At 40.7% G+C, this 18,837-nt stretch overlaps 1 protein-coding gene across 9 annotated transcripts in view; it reads left to right on the plus strand.

Annotated features, from left to right (window-relative positions):
* Window positions 1–1,974: 1,974 nt before the first annotated feature.
* tnrc6c1 (trinucleotide repeat containing adaptor 6C1) overlaps window positions 1,975–18,837 on the plus strand; it is a 41,288-nt gene continuing 24,425 nt past the window's right edge. For all 9 annotated transcript variants that reach the window (XM_005925496.3, XM_014334576.2, XM_005925498.3 and 6 more), the window contains exons 1-3: window positions 1,975–2,106; window positions 10,386–10,487; window positions 11,526–11,547. In XM_005925496.3, coding sequence (XP_005925558.1) covers window positions 10,425–10,487; window positions 11,526–11,547 — 85 coding nt within the window. In that variant the 5' untranslated portion in view covers window positions 1,975–2,106; window positions 10,386–10,424. The remainder of the gene's footprint in view (window positions 2,107–10,385; window positions 10,488–11,525; window positions 11,548–18,837) is intronic.

Here is an 18,837-nt window from a genome sequence, read left to right on the forward strand (position 1 = left end):
TGGGTGACACTGTAATCTATATGGCTCTGACAGCAAGTACAGATGGTGCTGTAATTGTGAGCACACGGTGGCGATCACCTGCTTTGTAGTCAGAATTATGGTTAGTTCATGTGGGCGTTCTCCATTTGATGATTTCAGACTCTTTTCAGATGCCACAGATACTCAAGCGGAGTGGTCTTTTGTGGCTGCAAGTGAGATAGGAGGGCATTTATTCAGGCCCAGAACTGACTCACTGAGTGGAGACGAATTGACTCAGAAGGCACTCCAGTCATATTTGTTTCTCTTCAGTTTGATGGAAAACATAAGATTTCCTTTGAGTCACGCGCACGGGGAATTTCTCACACTAAATGACCAAAATCCTGGCTGTGTATTAGAAAAACATTCAAAATTGGCAACATAAACATGCTAGATCTATATTCTAGTGCATTTGTATTATCAATCATCACTGTCATTCAACTCAAAAATAATGTCTATAATAAACTTTCCAAGTTCTCCTGATTTACGCATTACAACTATATATTTAATCAAAGCCTTACTTAATATTTTGATGTTTTCATGTAGCCAAATTAAACCACAATTGTTTTATTTCCCTAAAAATGAAACACACATTTTCAGTGCTGCTGAATTTATCCCAAAGAGGAAAGCAAATCATGCTGTAATTTTAGAAATAGAGTAAATAAAAACATCTCATGTAACTGCACAGTGTAGTCTAATCACTTTATTTTAACTGCATCAATCAGTATTGACTAGGAACAATTATTATTATTAATCTTATAATTATTTCTTAAAAACGGGTACTGTCAGTCTGCACAGTCTACACAGATTAAAACCTCCCTTTACAACATGCTGTTTATCTCATTGAGTGTCTTGCAAGGTCAATTTTCTCATCATTACAGGTTGTTAAGTACCAAAGTTATTGTATTAAGTGTGAAAAAATAGATTATGCCTAACTAAGATACGACTAAGATAGGGCAGAAAATATGGAAGATTGATTCCTGAGCACCAAAGAAACAAACAAACAGACAAAAAAACAAAACAAATAAATTGCCATCAAGTCAAAATTTCAAGTTAGATATCTCAACTTTTCAACTTACAGATTCAAACTTTTGAGAAAATAACTCAAAATTGAGAAAATGGCTTAAAATTCTAAGTTATTGTGTTAAAAGTTTGAGATAGCAACCCCAAATTTCAAGTTATGGATGGCTTTTTTTCCAGTGGGGAAAAGCTTCCATAGGAAAGGAATGCATGACTGCATTTAGTGCACATGTTTATTCGGACAGAGATGTCTACATGCCTCTGTAACAATGTTATCTTAACTCTTCTTATGACCTTCTTATGACCCTTGATGAATACACCCATCTTCTCTGGAAACTTACTAACGAAAAACAAACCTGAAATGCACATAAAAAACATAATTCATAAAGAGATTTTTGCATATTTTCACAAACCTATTACAAGCTTAAATCTTAAAGCTCTCAGATAAATGCTGTGATGCACAGTGTTTCTCTCTTTGGTTGCTTAAACTGGACACATCCATTCCTATATCATTTGTACTGCATGTTCTGTTACGTTTCCCTGCTGAACTGGTTTTAACAGCAGAAAGATTAAAATATATAAATAAATAAAACTCTCACCGCTTCATAGTGCGAATGTATATTATGACTATGACGAGGCTATCTGGTTTGTAAAACAAACTGTGCCCTCTGTTGGCGTTAAAACACAGCGCAGTTATGTTTCTTATTATCCCCCCCCCCCCCCCAAACAGTTCACGTTTTACACGGAGCTTACTGACTTTTATATGTGCGTACTTTCTTCGTTGAATCTACACCGTATACCGTGAGGAAAAGGGGAGGTAGGAGAGGTGGGGGAGGTGAAGGGAGGAGAGGGGAGTGATGGAGGAGCTGCAGTTGTCATGGAAACGCCTGGGCGGAGCGATGTGAAGTGGGACCAGTTTGTTTTGTTGTTGAAGATCACATGGCAAGGTGGAGCTCCGCCCCCCTTCCCCGTTACCACCGATTCAACCGTCTCGAGCTCCTGCTCCGGTCAGTTACTACAAAATGGCTGCAGAGGCTCCGCCGCTGCTGAGAACCGACTGAACGCTTCACGGTAGGATTTATTACCGAGTCCGTGAGGTTTACCGCGACGGAGATGTGCCTTGTCGCGTTTTTGTTTCTTGTTGGGGGGGAAATGTGGCGAGTTTCGATAGCAAACATGGCAGCTGGGAATCAAAATATTTTCAGCTCAGCCCACTTTGACATCAGTGCTGTCTTCTTCGTGAGTGCTGCTTAACCCCCCCTTTTTGTATATATCGCATTTGTCGAGTGCACACTGGAGCTTATTTTAACTTCTAGCGCGGTCGCTGAGGTTAGCACGGAGGTTTTCTTCATAGTATGTTCCTAACTTGAGCTAGCTCGTCATTAAAACACCGTGGCTGCACAGCTGCGGTGATTCAAGGGCGCCCTGTGTTGTCGCTTGTCGAGTTGTCGTATGTGTAGCAGCTTGGCAGACATTGGTGGGACGCTTGTTGTTGCGCTGCCGTGCAAGAGAGTTGACACGAGCATTAAAGCCGAAATATCCTCGGTGCTGCACAGAGAGGTGGCTGGATCTAGCTTGCATCACCTGACTGGGTTTAAACGCATTAGCCACCAGGGTTTTACCTATTGTACTCATGCCCTCGTACGGCCGCTCTCTGTTTCATTTACTAGGACTGCTGCTTGCACCTCATGCATCCTCATCCGCTCGGCTTTTTTTTTTAAATAGTTGGTAACTGCTGGTCCTCACTTTCTGCCTACTTTTAGATGCAAAAACTCTCCCCCTTTCAATGCTTTGATTATAACCCCGGCGCTGTGGTTGAAATTGCTCCCAGACTGCTTAATAATTTATACAGTATATGTGTTGGAAATCTCTTCTCAGTTCTTTGTTTCCCATCAGAGACCAGTGTAACCCTTAAGATGCACCAGTTATCTGTACCTGGCTTTTTCCTGCAGCTTGACATCCTGTAGGGACACACACACTCTCCATTAGAAGACAGTGTATGCGGCTGATGCTGGGGATACCAGTACCCCGATGCATGTAGAGGGCAGATTGATGCAAGCTTTGAGGTCCGCTTGTTTTGCTAATGCGTTGGAGTCCTTAATTTGTGTGTGTGTGTTTGGACCTGGCAAAGGGTTAAGAGAAGCGGGCTGGAGGTCTTTTCTGTCCCTGCCAGGTTTGGGGCCCCCCGGTCAGCACCCAGTCCTCCTGAAAGAGGCAGTGTGTATTCACAGAGAGGCGCCAAAGGGGGGCTTGATAACAAAAACAGACTACTAAATGCTGTGATTACTATACAGCTTAGGTCACAGCCTCACTTTCAGTTCAGAAGTCTTCACGGGTTATTTTGCTTAGAGCTGGACTGGAGGGATGAGGGGTTGCTTTTGCCAGATTATGTCATTTGGTTTGGCGGCTTGTTTTCTGTGTCAGCGATCAGATGCTCGCTTGGAGTCTTCAGTGGAAATGATGAGCTTGATTTCTTATGAAGGCAGTTAATTGATTTCACACACAAAACTCTACTTTTGTCTTGCAAGATGTTTTTGAGTAATTTTATCTCCCCTTTAAAAAAACAAACAAAAAGCCCCCCACATATTTGGTTTGCTTGAGTTCAAGAATTTCTTAAGAAATGTATCCCAGAGGAAATTATTATCATATCTTGGTTCTGTTATTTCTATCATTTTCACTAAGAAACAACCTCTTATTCTATTTCGTTCATTTGTTCTTTTTTTTCTTTTTTTTCTTTTGAAGTAGTAGCTGTTTTTTTTTTTTTTTTTCTGGACAAATACTGCATGAAAGTGTTTTCCTAATTGCCCCTTTCAGAAATAAAAAATCTGAAACAATGTGAAAAAACTGTGACAGAGCTGCATGATTGCATTTTAATTAAGCATTTGTTGAGGATTTTCTTTGATCTGTTGGGGGGGGAAAAGAAAAGAAATTGTCAACATCCACCCTAACCCTGTGAACGTGTTCCCTTTACTTTTGGAGCAGCTGAGACTGTGTGCTTTTGGAGTTTGTCCATACAAGTTATTTTAGGGCCTCTACATAGCACCAGGAGTGCAGCACAAGTTTCTCTTTTCCCCCGTCATTAGTCCGGGTCAGAAAGCATTAACATGGCTACACTGAGAATAGCTTCAAGTAGTTTACAGAGTGCAATCCTCTTTGCAGAGCACAAAGACGTTGTAAGTGCTTACCCAGCAGATTTTAAACCTTCACACAATCTGAGCGCATTACTGACAAAAAGTTGCTCTTTTTCTTTCTCTCTATTCTTTCCAATGCGCTTGAGGTTTTTGCATTTGAAAACCTGCTGAGTGTGGTGACTGATCAGCAGGCTTGAAAAGCTGCGTCGCCCCGGCGTGCAGGCGAGCAGAGGGCGCTACACGCGCTGCCATAGCTGTGGCTGCTGCTGCTGCGGTTGTTAGCAAGCCTTCTCCCGAGTGCTCGCCGTTCTCTTGTTTGGCTTGCAGCGATGGCATTCCTGGCTCTGTGCCCAGTGACTGCCGTCTAGCACCCCTTCCCCCAACTCTCACACACAACGCACAAGCCTGCCTCATCGTTTGTAGCACCCCCCTCCTCTTTAGTGGTACAGTGAGGGGCAGTGAGGCATTTACACATCCACGGCAGCAGCGTGTGCAGTTTTGACAGTTCATCTATTGAGTTTCCTCTCCATCTCCACTCCACATTTTCAACCAGTTTTACACCTGCTTTTGTTAGACTGCCCTTGGTCTATGTGCAGTGTGTGTTGCCTTTTTTGTGTCTGAGTGTGTGTGTGTCTGGTTTTAAGAGGGACACCAAGCTCTAATCCTGTTGTTCTGACAGGAGGGTGTAATTCCACAACAGAGCTGAGCTTATTGAACGGTGTCCTTATTATGAGCAGTGCTTTGCCACTACAGATTCATAGCATATTCGTGTTGCACATTTGTTAAAAGTACATCCCATTAAGACTGCTTTTTTTGTGATTTATTTGATCCAGATCTTCATTGAATCAGTGCCTATTAAGAAAGGTGCTATACACTAACAGAGACTTAAAATCACTGTTCATTTTCTTCATTCAAATGAACAGTAATAAAGAAATATTTGACAAGTCACATTGAAATAAGTTGGTATACACAGACTAGTTTCACACCTTCAAATCAGCTGTAGGATCAGCTGTTTCAGATTAGGTGAGTGATTGCAGTCTCTTTAAGCAGTGACAAGTGCAACCTGAATTGGCTTCTAGGATCTGTTGATCTCATTGCTTAATATTGCTGTTGTTTTTGTTATTGAGTTACCAGGTTCAGGGGGTCATCATGGGGAATAAGTTTGTGGATACCTGTGATTTTTTTTTTTTTTTTTATTTTTTTATTATTTATTTATTTTTTTTTATAAAGATCTTGAAAGTAAGTGGGGTAAAAAAAAAAGTAAAGAAAATAAAGTTTCAAAGATTTGAGGCAGTTCCCAATTTGTTCAGGATCAGCTGCTGCAGCATGGAAATAGATTAGAGAGAGAGAAGTTTTCAAGATGCTCCATATTTCATCCCCGGATCTCCAGATAGCTCTCGTAGTCAAAGTGCATACATCTACACAAAGAATTTATGTACTTGCAGAGATGAGGAGAAAGAGTTGTTTGGTCATAGTAACATTAACAAAATCAAGAAAGATAAAGGACTTGAGGAGTTACAATAAAGAGGAGTGGTTCAAAATCCCCCTGGAGATGTGTGCAAACATGGTGACCAACTACAAGAAACATCTTACCACTTTGTAACCCTTGGAGGATATGTTTTCAAAATTACAGACCATTCATATCTTTGTAAGTGAGCAAACTTACAAATTCAGCAGTGAATCAAATTAGGGCTGCACGATTAATCGTTAGAAAATCGCGACCTCGATTCATACTTATGTGCGATCTCATTTCCAAATGACAATGATTTAAAAAAAGACGACGATGATTGTACCGCATTTTGATCCGGGGCGTAATCTGCATGAAAACAAGCGCTCACTCTTCCTGCTCAACAAATGACAAGGGCGGAGCCTTATACCACGTGATACAGAAGCTGTGCCGTGTGATGCTAAAATTAGCAGGGAAAAAACAACGGAGAGCACGTCAGGGATGAGAGAAAGTGACAGGAGAAAATCCGTCCCGGTCAACCACCCAAACATCAATAACGGGAACCTTATACAGCGCTTCCCTATACCCGTCGAACTCCCGCAGGCACAAAGAAATTACGGAGGCTATCACTTATCACCTGACCAAAGATATGGCTCCCATCAACACTGTGCAAAACGAGGGATTTAGGAAAATGATCAACACCCTAGACAAACGCTACACAGTGCCGTCCCGCAACTATTTTTCTATTGTTGCACTACCTGCTCTATACACGCAGCGTCGAGCAACGGTGGAGACGGAATTTCAAGCAGTACAACATTTTGCAGCAACAACAAAACGTGAGACATTTATTGTTTTTATGTTCAGTCTCAACTGTTGCGAAGTTGATGTGCAGTTAATAAGTGCAATAAATATTTATACTGGAAAAGAAAATCGTGAGAGAATTGTGATCTCAATTCTAAGCCAAAAAATCGTGATTCTCATTTTATGCAAAATCGTGCAGCCCTAAATCAAACACAAATATTATTTAGCGCACATTAAAGTCGCAGGTCACCCTAGACCAGTTACAGGTTGATCACAGAGCTGACACCCAGAGACAACCATTCATGTTCACATTCACACCTATAGTGAGAATCGACTCTGAATTTTGCATCATAGCTATCTGAAGCATGTACAAACTGATATTCATCTTTAATAGGGCTGTCAAAATTGAGAGCAAACAAAACAAAACAACTGCTGTATAATGCCCTCTGCTATCTTAGTTTAATTGGTCACATGACTGCACCATATGACTAACACGTATCATCGTTTTAGAAAGTCTGTTTTTGCTGTCCAAACTGCGACGCACAAGTCGAAAATGCTGCATTTTCCTTCGGGGAAAACGCTGTCTCAGTGTGGACGGGAGGCCAAAACGGAGAGAAAACTATTAGTGTGGACGTAGCCCAAGATGCTAAGCGACAGCTCTCATTGAGGGAGACATCCTTCATCCTGCTTAGGGACCAAATGTTTCTTACTTACTTTATTTTGACGCTTCGCTCTGCTCCTCATGTGGGTTGGTGGCTGACACCAGCTCACATTAACTGGAGCATCTCCCTTCTCCCATGATCCTACGTGACACAAGTCCCACTGATGCCTTTGAAACAAGCAGCACCTGCTAAATTTAGCTCGGTAGCTGCACTCAGCAGGTTCCGTATCAGCCAGTTAGAGAAAAAAATTACGTGATTACAGTTATGAATTAATAGCCAAGTTTATGGGAGCTCTGTGTTTGCATGGTTTGGTCAGGCTCACAATCTGAGCTACAGTTTATAATATGGGACCTTCTTGTTGATATTATTGAAGTTTTTGGCAATTGAGTTTATAAAAATTGCATGATATTGAGGTTTAGCTCATTAAAGTGTGCCGTTACCTAATCGCAGGATGTTTTTGAAGGCTGCTGTTGACAAGACAAATGTACTGTCTTTTTTTCTCTCTTTATATATAAAAAATGTTCACAGCAGCTCCTTCTATTTCACTTGTGGCTGTTGTGGTTTAAAAAAAAAAAAATGCAGATCTCTGAAGTGAGATGAGACAGCAGTTCTCTTCTCTCTGTTATGAAAGGGAAGAAAGTTTTGTTGTCAAACAATATTTGAAAGAGAGCTCAGAAAACCTGTGTTTCACAATTACATACCTAGGTATAATCTCCGGCACTGTGGTTGTTGTTTTTCTATGTTTTGGTACTTTTTTTTTTGACATAGAGTTTAAGGGAAAAAAACATTCAGTAAAGGCAATAAGCAAGTCATTTATATAGTTACGAAGTACTCTTGAACCCATGGTTTAAAGACATGCTTTAAAATCCTCACTTAGCTGCTTAATTGGAAACTTATGTGTTACTTGCCCAAGCTCATCTTTCTTCTTTCTTTTTTCGGTTCTTTCTTTCTTTCTTTTTTTTTTTTTTTTTTTTTGAAGTCCTATTGTTGAACTTCTACAACCAGACTAATGTCAGCACTGTCAGCACTTCAGGGCGCATTCTATCTCCACCTGACTGCTCACCTCGGGCCTCCGGGAGCGCTTGTTGCCAGGCAGTGGCTCATATCGCTGTCGCCTGCAGCAGCTTAGGCTTGGCAGGGGTAAAAAAGCTGAAGGTTTTATGTGCAGTTTCACATTTGTGGTTCAAGCAACTTGACTTTCAAATGTATATATGATTTTTTTTTTTTTTTTTCCCCAGGCCAATTCATTTTTACTATGTCCTTTTTTTAAAACACTGTTTCTAGCTGTAATTTATTTATTCATTTCTTAGTGTAGGCTGGATGTAGATGCTGGATGCTTTTGTAGCTCATAAGAAATGAAGGAATGTCTGTGTGTCAGTGTCATCTTTGCTTTTTCATACCAGCCGTTTATCTGATGATCTTGACACTTGCCGGGTGTGTTGCTGGGGACCTAAGGAATCAGGAAGGTTGAAATGAAATCAGTGCACATTTCCATCCTGTTTCACTCATGCTTTGAAAAGGCCACCGAACTAGTGTGAAACAATAGGCCATTGGCAGATGGTTTTCAGCTTGAGTTGTCGACATTTAAATCCTCAAGACCGTAAACTAAAAGTGCAGGGTACAACCCGAGGTTTTGAGATTTTTGTTTCGATGTAGTGCGAACACATTATTTGTGTTAGAATCTGTTGGTCTTGTAGAGTGTGTAGACTAAAGAGCGGCAGGCTCAACTTAAGAGCACCAACATGCTAAACTCACAATGCCTCCCTAATAGCTTCCAGAAAAAAACCTAAAGACAACTGAAAAACATATGCACACATCTTTGCACACTTAAAGAAATATGCTGCTTAAAAGTGGAATGTGAAATAAACCCACAGTCTTACGTCTGGGGATTGTGGACGAGTCACTCACAAGCACCTGCCTCATGTTTACCACCAAAACAAGTGCCATGGACATGGGTCCAGTCTTAATTTCATTGACCAATAATTTCTGTGATGGTTTTTGTCAGCCTTTTTTTTTTTTTTTTTTTTTTTTTTCTTTCTCCTAACAGAAGCAAGACGATGACTAAATAAAAAATAAATGCACGAGTACAAAAACAGTGATGAATAAAAACAAGATGGAAGTGTTCTGGAGAGACTAGATCAAATCAGAGTTACAAATTAACAAATTCAATTGTTTAGAAAGGCGGGATGAGTTGGCTTCTGATTGGATCACTTTCAATCTTTTTGTGCAGTAAGATTAGAAGGGAAATTTGATCTATCCCAATAAACAGGGTGGCAGCCAGCTCCCATGCTCTCTTTCTCATAAAACTGCGAGAAAGAAGAGAAGAGTGGACATATGGACACATTTTGCGTTTGTTTTATTTCTCTTGATATCAATCTGTAAACGTGCCGAGTAACTCTTACCTATAAAATCACAACAAACTTTTACTCTTAAGTCAAGTGAATGAACTTTAGATTTATTCTGTCATAATCTTATGACATTTAGTCAGCTGAAGCTAAATGACAAGACTTTTGATTTTTAGGGTTTTTACATTAGGTTGGAGTACTTGGTACCAGGTGCTTGTTTAGTACCTACTCAGCTGGGGCTCTGTGACGTTAACAGACTGCACGCCACCAATTGGCTAGTTAGTGGCGTCACTCAATGAGTCATGAGAGTGGCTTCATGAAAATCAAAACTTCAGTTTTTCAAACCCGAGTATATGAGAAATGTCCCCGAGTCTGAGAAAAAGCCATAAACTGAGAAGCAGGTATACTATAACCTTGACATCCACCATATTATTTTTTTATATATTTTTTTTTTTTTGTGGTTTTTTGTGGTTTTTTGTTTTTCTATCCAAATGACGTCACAAATCTTTCAGCCACATTGCTGTAATGACCCCATGTACAATTGTATTAGGAAACAACTGAAACCAGGTTGGGCTGAGTAGGTACTATTAGAACTTTGGCAGTGGATCATTTTGAGTGCTGTGGGTTGCAGTTAACCCTGATTGGTTTGGGGTTGTTCTGGAAGATCCTGAACAGATGTTGATTGAATTTGGATTTTGGAGTTGACGATAATCAAAACTATTCACCTCAGCTGACAGTGATTTCAGTGTGTTACTAGTCCACATATCGTCACGTGTTACAAACGCAGCTACTGACACACTGATTTCAGTTTGAAGACTGATAAAATGAACCATTCAGCTGAAAAGAAAATGTCAAGAAATCACTTTCATCTGTGTTCACTCTGCTGAGCCAAAGTACTCCTCTCTTTGACTGGTTCTTGGGGTAAAACCTTGTCCATCTCTCTCCATCTCTCTTTTTATTTAAGCTGTGAAAAGAAGCAAAAATACGAGAAGAGAACCATTTGATGGAAGATAAGAAAAAGAAAAAACAAGACGAGAAGAAAAAGAAAGAGGCTGCTCAAAAAAAGGTAGGCTTGCAGAGTGTTTTTGAAACCCACATGCTTTTATCATGTTGCTGTAATTGTTCCTTCCTGTTCTTTATCATGTGATAAGATACTGTAAACTCCAGCTAATTGCAGCAGTTACTGGCAGTCAGCTGGATTTTGGGTAGGGATTGGAGTGATTTTATAATTATTAATGTTTTATTTTTAACCAGTTTCCAGTTAACTTTGTGTTTAATGCAGGGACTCCTCTTTGTCTGTAGTCTCCATTACGAGGGCTCAAGCAACATTTGACCTGTTGTGCTGCTTGTTTTGGTTACACAGAAAATATTTTTTGTTAGTTCTAATAATAATTTTAGGATAAAATGCCTACATTTTATAGACTAAAGCAATCATAAATAATTACAGATTATTCTATGGTGAAAAGAACAAGCTTGTTGGCATTTGCAGTATTTTAGATGCTAGTGTGCTATGTAGTACAAGGCCAGGCACAGCTCTACATTATAAGTGTTTTCGGTGTATAGAGCTCCTATGTCAGCACATTTATATATTCATATCCCCTAACCTTAAGTCCTCTTCTAGCGATCTGTTGTGCTTGTGCTTAAGCTTTTTTTTTTTTTTTTTTTTTTGCTAGTGCTGGAAAAAGTACAAGCTACAGGCTAGTTTTCCCTCATTAACTTAATAAATAATACAGTTTACACTATTCAATTAAATAACACAGCAATAATCAGGTCCTCATCTGTCAGATGGACTTAACTCCACCGTCTTGCAATGAGGCGAGTACCAGCAGTCAAACCACGGCAAACTAAATCTTGTTTGGAGCTCTTAAATGTGTCGAGCGTTAATCAATTTAGTGTTTAAATACACGAGCACTACCTGTCCCTTAGCATTGCCCTGACTAGTTTGCTTCATTACTGTTGTGTGGATCATGAGCAAAAATGTTAAAAATTATTTCATGCAAAACCGCATACTGTTTTCTGGATCTTACATGGAATGCATTACATGTTTATCTTATCATTTTAAGTTTGATCTGTTGTTAACTTGTTTGTTTGTTTGTTTTTTCAGGCCACAGAGCAGATTACCAAAGGTGAGTTGTTGCTGCTTGCATTTTGTACAATTGATGCACAACATCAAAGAAAGACTCATTTGATTTCTTTACCACAGAATAAAAGGAGCGTCTGTTATGCATGTTTTAATACTGGAGTTGTCAGTGTAGACCTTTGCTGCGAGTCTGTGTGATATCTTGTGATAGCAGGAAGGACACTGACTGTGTGAGGGTGTTACATTGTTGTCAGAAGGGGAACCACACAGTATATGCAGTTCTGCCTTTTTGCCACTAGGCGTCAGTTGATTCTCAGCTCATTGCTATGCTGTTGATTATGAAGGATTTGCTTTTAAAGTTGAAAAATATATTGCAACTGAGAACATTACTGGCCACCAGCTCTGCTGTACTACCTGAGCCTACTACCTACAACCTAATAAGAATGGTCCATCTCCTCTCAAAGCCTCCACATAGGGGTCCTCAGGCTTACCTCAGAGGGTAGAGGAGAGGAAGAAAATCTGAAGGAGAAAAAAAACCCCAACAAATAAACCATCTGAATAAAAATGCCTAGAAATGTAGTTTTGTAGTGAAGACTGCACTTAGCTTGCAGGTTTTAACTCCTGCTTTGTGGCAGCTACAGACCCACTCTCTTCACTGTCTCCCCAAGCCAGTGGTTTTAACAATCAGAGGGAAGCAGGTAGGATGTGGTGGACAGTCAGTTAGCCTGGAAGCAGATCTTCATGTCGGCATGAGCAAGCAGATGGGAGAGGGACTTAATGTGTCATGAGGGATAGGCAGCGGGAAATCTGATTAGAACTGCTCAAAGATGCCGACAGGATGGCCTGAAGGGTAGAAAGAGAATAGTTATTAGTGAGTGTTAGCACATATAACATGCTGTTTCTTTTCATAGTATTTATTTGACACTTCAACTCTTTATCTTAACCCCTATTAAGTACCAGATCTAAAATTCACCATTTATAACAGGCTTTTCTATTATCACACTTGACTTTTTAGCACCTTTTACATATTTTTCTGTTGCACTGTGCTCATGTTGATCATTTCTGAAGAAGATCACACAGATTATAGATTGTCTTTACCTCAATATTACTGTGGCAGTTAACGAGGCACTGCAGTTATTATCTATTAATGACTGGAAAAGATTGTGAAAAGGGGCTGAAACAGTTGTCTTTTTTTCTGAAAGACACCATGAATCTTAATTGACTAATCAACTAAAAGAGGCAGATTGTGTCTGATACTAGTGTAAGGTACAGTGGGAGCTAATTAGGAGAGCAGGGCTAGTGCGGAGGCTGAATAAACAGGCATTCATACACAGGAGATTTCCAGGAAGACCCCAAGCGCCATAGTAACACTACTCCACCTCCTGTCTGGTCTAGCACTGAGGCCCGCCCTGGGACCAGAGAAGGAGGAAGGAGAGAAAAAGGTGGGCTGTAAGGAACAGAGATGGAAGAAATTGTTGTGGTTTTTATTTGTGTGAAATGTAGAGAGGTGGCTGGTGCCTCTGGTTGATTTGGGAGAGTGCAGGAAAACAGTGTTTGAGAACACACAAAAACGGGCAGAGCTATGTGAAACTGTGAGAATGCACTCCCGTTTCCTGTTTGCCGGCACAGCTGAGGGGCCCCTTTTGTAGGATATTTCTACTGGCTCATTTTTATGACACACACGCTCTCACTCTTACAGTCTCCTAATGTGACCTGCAAACACAAACAGCATATATATGCTCTGTGTCTGTGCAAATCCACCGTTACGCATATGGTTTTATATCACAGCTACTACAGACTCCTTTGCTTCAGCATCCTTGAAAGTGCTGTAATATTTGTTAACTAAACGTATCACATTTACCTCCAGATACAATAGGTTCAGTTAAAACAATCTAGTGTGATTGCCTGTTTGGACATTTGGGGTTGGAGTATAAGCTGTCAGATGACCAAACACAATAAAATATCTGGGCTGAGACTGCTTGAAAAGCTGGTCTGTCCACTTGTAGGCAAATTCTATGATTTTGAAAAATGAGAACCAAATGTGAGCATTTACGATGCCAGGTATTTTAGCATATCCACACCATTTCAGTATCTAATATCAGTCACAGAAATCACTATTTTTATACTTTCAAGAAGGCATCACATAGATATATAGAGAAAAGAGATATGAGAGAGAGATCTATATTTGTCTGTCTCTATATCTATTGCTCTATTTTACAGTATTTAAAGTCCTACTGTATGATTGATTAATTTTGCATAACCCCAGGAAACCAGCCTAAAACATACACGTGTAACATGTGTAGGATGTATCTACTGGCATGTGGCTTTTTTTTTTTTTTTTTTTTTTTTTTAAACTAAAGATGCTCAAACGGCTTTAATGGTGTGGGGAAGCCATGAAGCATGGCAGCAACACTGTGATGTGAGTATCACAGAGACCTTTATCACAGTGTGTGCTGGGCCGCACTCATGGTGTCAGCGACGCACCCTAAAAAGAAAAATAATAGATGAGTCTATTAGTAATAAGCATTGTGCACATCCACCATCAACAAGCTACTCTAGAGTTCATTTCTAGGGGTTAATGAGCTATTGTGTGCCTATCCATGCTGTGCATTTTTGTCCCTATCAGAGACTGGGGACAACATGCATGCACATCAAGGCGCACATTTACATAGTGCAATAAAAGATAACATTATTACAAAGTAGTGTCGTGGCAGTAATTTCATAACAGATTAATTTGCCGTTTCACATTCGCTTAATTACGCCCAGCGCTTTGTGCTAGAGAGCCATAAATTGTGGTGCGATCAGGGGGGAAATTTATACCACTGCATGTCTTATCCCGAGCAGCACAGCTTAAATGAATGCAGTACTGGTAATGATAAGCTGCACTTTAAGGAACAACACAAGTAACAGCTGTGTTCAGCTGTATTTACACCATAAATTGTGCATACGAGCCTGTTGTCATTGCATATTGTCACTTGAGCCATTATATTTATGACAACTGACAGATGGGCTTGGGTTTTGACATTACGGTACAATTTAATTAGCAACACTCAGATGTGAAAGGGTCTTTGATAAAACACTTGTGTGCTATATAATTCACGCGTGATCTTTTTTGTGTATGTGTGTGTCTTTTCTTGAAATATACCCACACGCTGAGTTTAGCCTGTCAAAAAGTGGATGTGGAATTAAAGGCCGGACTGGTTGGTTAGTGAGCTGCAATCTGAAGGGAAGCTTTATTGGAGAAGTTGCAAAGGTCAAGTCTGTGGCAAACAAAAATGTCTAGAATGTGTTTGACAAATTAAGCATTTTCAGCCCCTGAATGTGGCAAAACAGATACTTGTAACATAAGTGCCAAGTGGCATTTCTTTGTTGCAGTTTCAGTTTGACGCTGTTATGCGAGACTGAACCATTTTTCGGGCTCAGCAGGGGCTGCCCAGGTCAGGAGGACAGGACGTTCCACTGTCTTTCACACTTCGGTTCCTGTAAATCATAACACGCTGGAATCTGGGCTGCCTGCAGCTGCTGGCACAAGAGCTGTTTTGTCTTCTGAGATCCCCCCCCTACTTCAACCTGTGGAGCTCTTCTGCAGGTGGAGAGTAGGTCTGGAGAGAAACACTTAAGAGCTGGAAGTGAATGTCGATCCTGAGATTATATATTCAGACCCATAGTTACCGTTTGATTAACGCTTTGACCTTCACAACCTTGCGTTCTCTGCACTGTGCTGTCAGATATTAAATATTTTTTAAAAATATTATTATTATTATTTATTTTTAAACAGCATTTTTCTCTGTGTGGAATGTAATGCAGTGACGGGTTTCCCTCTTAACTACCGTGTCGTATTTATTCACTTCTAATTAAACCCTTTAATCTTCTCTCTTGTGAGGCTCGCTGCTCACATTTTAAAGCCCACAGGAAAAATGAGACGGAGAGCCTCAAAGACATGCCGCCGTTCCTCCCTCACGATTCACTCTTTCTGCTACTTTTCTCTAGAAATAGGCGCGTGTGTGTTTTCTTCTATTTCAGTTCCGTTAAAGTGGTGTGCTGTGACAGTTTGGAGGCAAATGATGGAAAGGCATCAAACAGGATTTCACTCTTATTCACAAGAAGGCCTGGCTGTTAGATTGAACACATGTAACATACTGGACAATAAGCAAACAGCAATCCTGTTTACAGCAGCGAGATTTTCTTTAGCTAGTTTATAAAGCTCCATTCATGGCCTAACTTGTGGGATTAAAGGCTCAGTTATAGAAGGCTTGCATTTCAGTATGTACTCCGTCCAAGAGCGAGACGAACCACTTCAGTGAAGGAACAGAGCAGTGAGAATGATTATTAGCATGCTATTATTGTACATATAGGGGAGGAGAATACTGATACTATTTAATATATACTTGTAAATATTGTACAGGCTGCACAGTACTGTTAATATATTATGTTTTTGAAAATTGGTTTGCGACTCAGAGGAACATCATTTGAAAACATTCATTCATCACGTATTGTTGTTAGGATAGTTTTAAAACTAACTTACCTTGTGATGAGTACTTGCATTCGCTAGTCTTCAGTTCTTCTGCACATTGCTATCCAAGCACCTGCACAGAAGTATCCTTTGTCTGCAAGGTCACAGACCTTTTTTTTTTTTTTTTTTTTCCTTCCACTCAGAGAGATTGCCAATGCTTTTCACTCTCTTTCTCCTCCACCTTCTTCCAACTCTTTTAATATATCCCCAGACAATCCTAACCAGGCAGCCCACAACCTCTAGCTGTTAAACAGCCAGGCAAGCATACTATCATTGTTTCTGAGGAAATTAAGACCCCTTTTAAAATAGAAAATGGGATGGCTTCCTCTGCATGAAGCACACACAGCCCCAAGGCCAAGGCTTGATGTGCATCTTTGATGAAGTGGGAATTCTCCTGTGCAGTGGCACAGCTGAGGACTGTTATTGCAAACAGGCTGTCAGCAGGAGTCGGTCTCGTCTCTTCTTACTCTATTTCACTGTTTCGCTGCTAAGTACTGCCTGAGATACAAGCACTGTACACCACACCTGCCAGAAACATTTATTAAGCCCTGCCTTGATCAGTCTCTGAATTTTAATTGAGAATAAAAGGATATTTTTACATTAAATCATCAGTTTATCAGGATAACTGAATTTGGAGGACTTGTGTCGCTCAAGCAATCTGAAGAAACCAAAGCAGCACCGGCAAATGGTGATCCAGTTGTAAGCGGATTTGGACCCAAGTTGATTTCAGGCAGTGAGTCTCGAGCTAACAGAGGAGTGCACGAGGGGGTGGAGACTTTCTTACACACACTACACTCTTCATCACTTATCCTCGCTCCCTGCCTCCTTCCCTTCCTCCCGAATGTCGATTCTCTCGTTCGCTCGCTCTCCCTCCCTCCCTCCCCTGTCCCCTCCTTGTTTCTTCCCTCTGATTGGCTAAAAGGGCAGCCAGCTCTCCCCCCTCTTCAGCTTCCAGAAGAATCTACGTCACATCATGGAGTCCCAACTGTGTAATGCTCATGTTCATAACTACGATTGCACATTGTGGCATAACCTACAACAGTCTTCAGGTTTTTTTTTTTAAGAGGAAATCACCTCTTAAACTCAGCGGGTAGAATTGGGCAGGAATTATCGTGTCCATCTGCCGCCTTTAATACAGTAATAATGACAAGAGGATAATGGTAGATCACTGGGAGTGAAGGAGAAAGGGAGAGGGGAGCACAGGAAGGTGGGGAGGGATAAAGAATGAAGAGGAAATGAAGCAGATGTAGAGAGATCTGATGAGAGGCGAGCTCCAACACTATAGCGTGTGTCGTCTCTCCCCCCCCGCGCGCCCTCCACCCGCAACATTGCTGAGCTGCAGGGAGAGGGAGATACTCAGACAGATTTGGGTGAAACTGGATCATACTATGACTGACACACACACACACACACACATACAAACAAACGTGCACAGAAAAATGTTGCCGTTTGTGACGTGTGAGCGAACATGTCTGTGAGTATTTACAAGGCTGAGTGTGCTTCCACGACACCATCTCGCCCTCTCCCCTCTGTGTGGGCCTCAGCATTACATAACTCTTTGTTTTTGTGTGTGATGCCGGACTAGCCGCATGTGTGCAAGTTATTCACTGCTGCCTTGCACACACTCATTTTGTCAGCCAATCGCAAGGCCCCGCTCTTTATAATATAGTTAGGCTGCAGCACAAAGATTTTCTTTTTCTTCTGGCTGGTGGTTTTTAAAGACCCCCTTCCCCCGCAGCAAAAGCTCAAATGCCATTGTGGCTCAGTGCACATTATGTCCAGTCAGCTGGTGTTTGGGGGTCTGCTCTTGTACAGTATGTGTAGCTCTTAAGCACTTTTTTTTTTTTTTTGCATCCTGTTTGCATTCTAGTTTACCAGCTTATTTTATTATGTAATAAAATGTGCTGAGGAGATTATCCAGTGCGCTTTGTGTCTCATGATCCATCTCATTCTGGAGCAGCTCCGTGACCCCAAGCTGACCAACATGTTTGATTTAGTGGTGGCTTCCGACCGCCTATTTCCAAATTCAGCGACTGTAAATTAGCATCCTGGGGATGTTTTGGACTTCACGGCTCTGATGTTTGACAAGTGGATCTTGTCGGTTATAGCAGCCGTGTTTTTTATAGCAACAACTCTTATTTCAGTGTATACATTTTAGAGAGGTGTGATTATGTAGTGATGAACAGACAAGGGATCACCCATTATTAAGCTTTACACCTTCACTTACCCCAAAAGTACTAAAACCTGCATGTGGTAAAAACACAGTTTTGGTCACTGTAGCTAATTTCTCCCTTTATAAAATCTATAATGGGAATAAATATTTTAACTAATTTGTGTTTTGTGAACGCTTAAAGATGAGAGCAAATCGCCTCTTTGACAGGCGTGACGATATCTGGAGCTGTAGTTGATTGTAGTCTTAGACCCTTTACCAGTAGTTCAAGTCACTTCTTGACCATGTTTGCAGTGCTGGGGGTTTTTGTAGCATTTTAATCAAATGATTTTACCGGTAACACGACTCTCTATAAGATGCAACCAATCCAGTGAGTTTGCACTCCAGTTTTGTGAAATTCTGGTAATTTGTTAGTCTGTTACTTCTCACTGGCAAGCATCATATATGCGTTGCACCCATCCAGCATATGGATTAAGCTTGCTAGCCTTAACTTGGCCCTTCACTCTTCTGTCTCTAGGAAATGAAGATTGTGACAGCGTAAAACTAAACTGGAGGCTTCACAGTGGTTGCATTTTTTTTTTTTTTTTTTTTTTTTTTTTTTTTTTTTTTTAAATACATAGTAGATGCTCTCACGAACCTTAGTGGTATTTTTT

Source organism: Haplochromis burtoni, unplaced genomic scaffold, assembly GCF_018398535.1.
Source record: "Haplochromis burtoni strain Fernald_Lab_line unplaced genomic scaffold, NCSU_Asbu1 Contig_81, whole genome shotgun sequence".
Taxonomy (NCBI): Eukaryota; Metazoa; Chordata; class Actinopteri; order Cichliformes; family Cichlidae; genus Haplochromis; species Haplochromis burtoni.